Here is a 2,014-nt window from a genome sequence, read left to right as displayed (position 1 = left end):
AGTGTTCCAAGTAAGATATATTCTATAATTCTAGAAACAAGACTAAGGAAATAAATAGAGAATAACTTGGAAGAAACGCAAAGTGGATTTAGGCCAGGAAGAAGTGTGCAGGACCATATATTTACATTAAGACACATCATAGAAAAAGTTATTGAATATGATAGAGAATTATACTTATGTTTCATTGACTTGGAGAAAGCCTTTGATAGAGTTCCTCGGCGTGTTATGGAAAGTATTAAGAGAGAAAGGAATAAACCAAAAACTAATAAAAGCCATACAAAGATTTTACAAGGGATGCAGAAGTTATGTAAGGACAAGCAATAATAAATCAGAGGAGTTTGAAATTGCAGCCGGAGTAAGACAAGGCGATATATTATCACCTTCCTTGTCTATAATTTTAGTGGATGATGTGCTAAAAGAAATAAAAACAAAAATGAGGAAGTTCCAAGTAGAATATTGGAGACGGAAAGAAGTAAATATTTCAGAGCTGCAGTTTGCAGATGATATACATGTAGTTCTCTTTGCTAACTCACAAGCAAACTTACAAAGAAACTTGAATGTTAAAAATAATAGTCTATTAAATACATCAATGAAAGTAAATAAAGATAAGACAAAAATTATTAGAATAGCCAAAGAAGAGAAACCATGCATAATAGAGTTTGAAAACGAAGAACTGGAACAAGTTAAGAGTTTTAAATACCTCGGAATCACCGTCAACAGCAATGGAAGAGTAGATGGAGAATTAAATACAAGAATACAAACACAAGCAAACTATATGATGTTATCAATCAGGGGTTTCTAGGAAAAAAAGAAATCACCAAGAAAACAAAATTGGCAATATATAAATCAACGTATTTACCAACTATGCTATATGAGAGCGAATCATGGGTATTGACATATAGGCAGATACAGCAGATACAGACAGCGGAAATGAAATATTTAAGAAAAGTGGTTGGAAAAGCAAGAAGAGATAGACTTAGGAATCAAACGATCAGGATAACTCGAAATTCAAAACCAGTGGAACAAAATGTCATCAAGGCACTACTGGAATGGTTTGACCATGTTAATAGAATGAAGGATGGAAGAATACCAAAGGAAATATGGGAGGCAAGATCAAGAGGAATAGGAAAAATGAGGCCCGAAGGAAGACCACGGCAAACATGGAACAAGAACATTGAGCAGACCCTGAACAGAAGAGGCATTAAATGGGATGAATCAAGGAAGATAGCAGAGGATCGTAACCAATGGAGAGCTCTCTGCAAAACCTCAACACCTTTGGGTAGAAGAGGATCCGAGTAAGTAAGTAAGAATCATAATTCTGCAAACTGCAGCAATACAGACATGTAAAATATTAAAATGTAATCTTCTTAAGCTTGTACATAAGATTTAGTCCTAAAAAAAAGTGGTTAGGACAGCGTGCTAAGACGCCAGGGGCCCTGAGTTGGAATCCCGGTCTGGCCATGGGCGTTCTTTGTGAATGTCTAATCATCTATTTCATCACATCATCACCCATCCTCATCTTTCGAGCCAAATGTGACAGAAAAGCTAAGTGAAATCAACCAAATCGTTGCATATATACGTCTGTTTTCTCCAGACAGAAACGTTCCTGTTACAAATGCCGATATACGTAGAAGTAAAACTGTGAACAGACGAAATAATGCACTTCACTATCACAACGCAAACTCAGGTTTTAATGACATATCAGTAATGATAGAACATGGCGCACAAGAAGCCGTAATTGACTCTATTGTAAAATACAACAGTCAATTTCACATACTTCTCATTGCTCTTCTTCACTCCATGATTTTCTCTTGGTTATGCATAATATTAACATATCTCAATTGAGTAATGTTTATTAGTAAACGTAAGGTAGAAAGTAAAACATTCTCAAAGCAATACAAGATATAAATTCTTTCTTATGGAAAAACATATATTCAGAACTTCCCTTCATTTATACCTCTTTCTTTCCAGTACAGAAGACACAATTTTTCTGCACAGACACATTGTGTCCTTG

At 35.1% G+C, this 2,014-nt stretch overlaps 1 protein-coding gene across 1 annotated transcript; it reads left to right on the top strand.

Moving 5' to 3' along the window:
• Positions 1-864: 864 nt before the first annotated feature.
• On the top strand, positions 865-1,299 carry LOC145986901 (uncharacterized). Its single transcript, XM_083121367.1, has one exon. The coding sequence runs from the start codon at positions 865-867 to the stop codon at positions 1,297-1,299; it is 435 nt and encodes a 144-aa protein (XP_082977493.1).
• The last annotated feature ends 715 nt before the right edge of the window (positions 1,300-2,014 follow it).

The sequence above is a fragment of the Lepisma saccharinum genome, chromosome 4, assembly GCF_977018435.1.
Source record: "Lepisma saccharinum chromosome 4, izLepSacc3.1, whole genome shotgun sequence".
Lineage (NCBI taxonomy): Eukaryota > Metazoa > Arthropoda > Insecta > Zygentoma > Lepismatidae > Lepisma > Lepisma saccharinum.
This window is presented reverse-complemented; position numbering and strand designations above follow the sequence as displayed.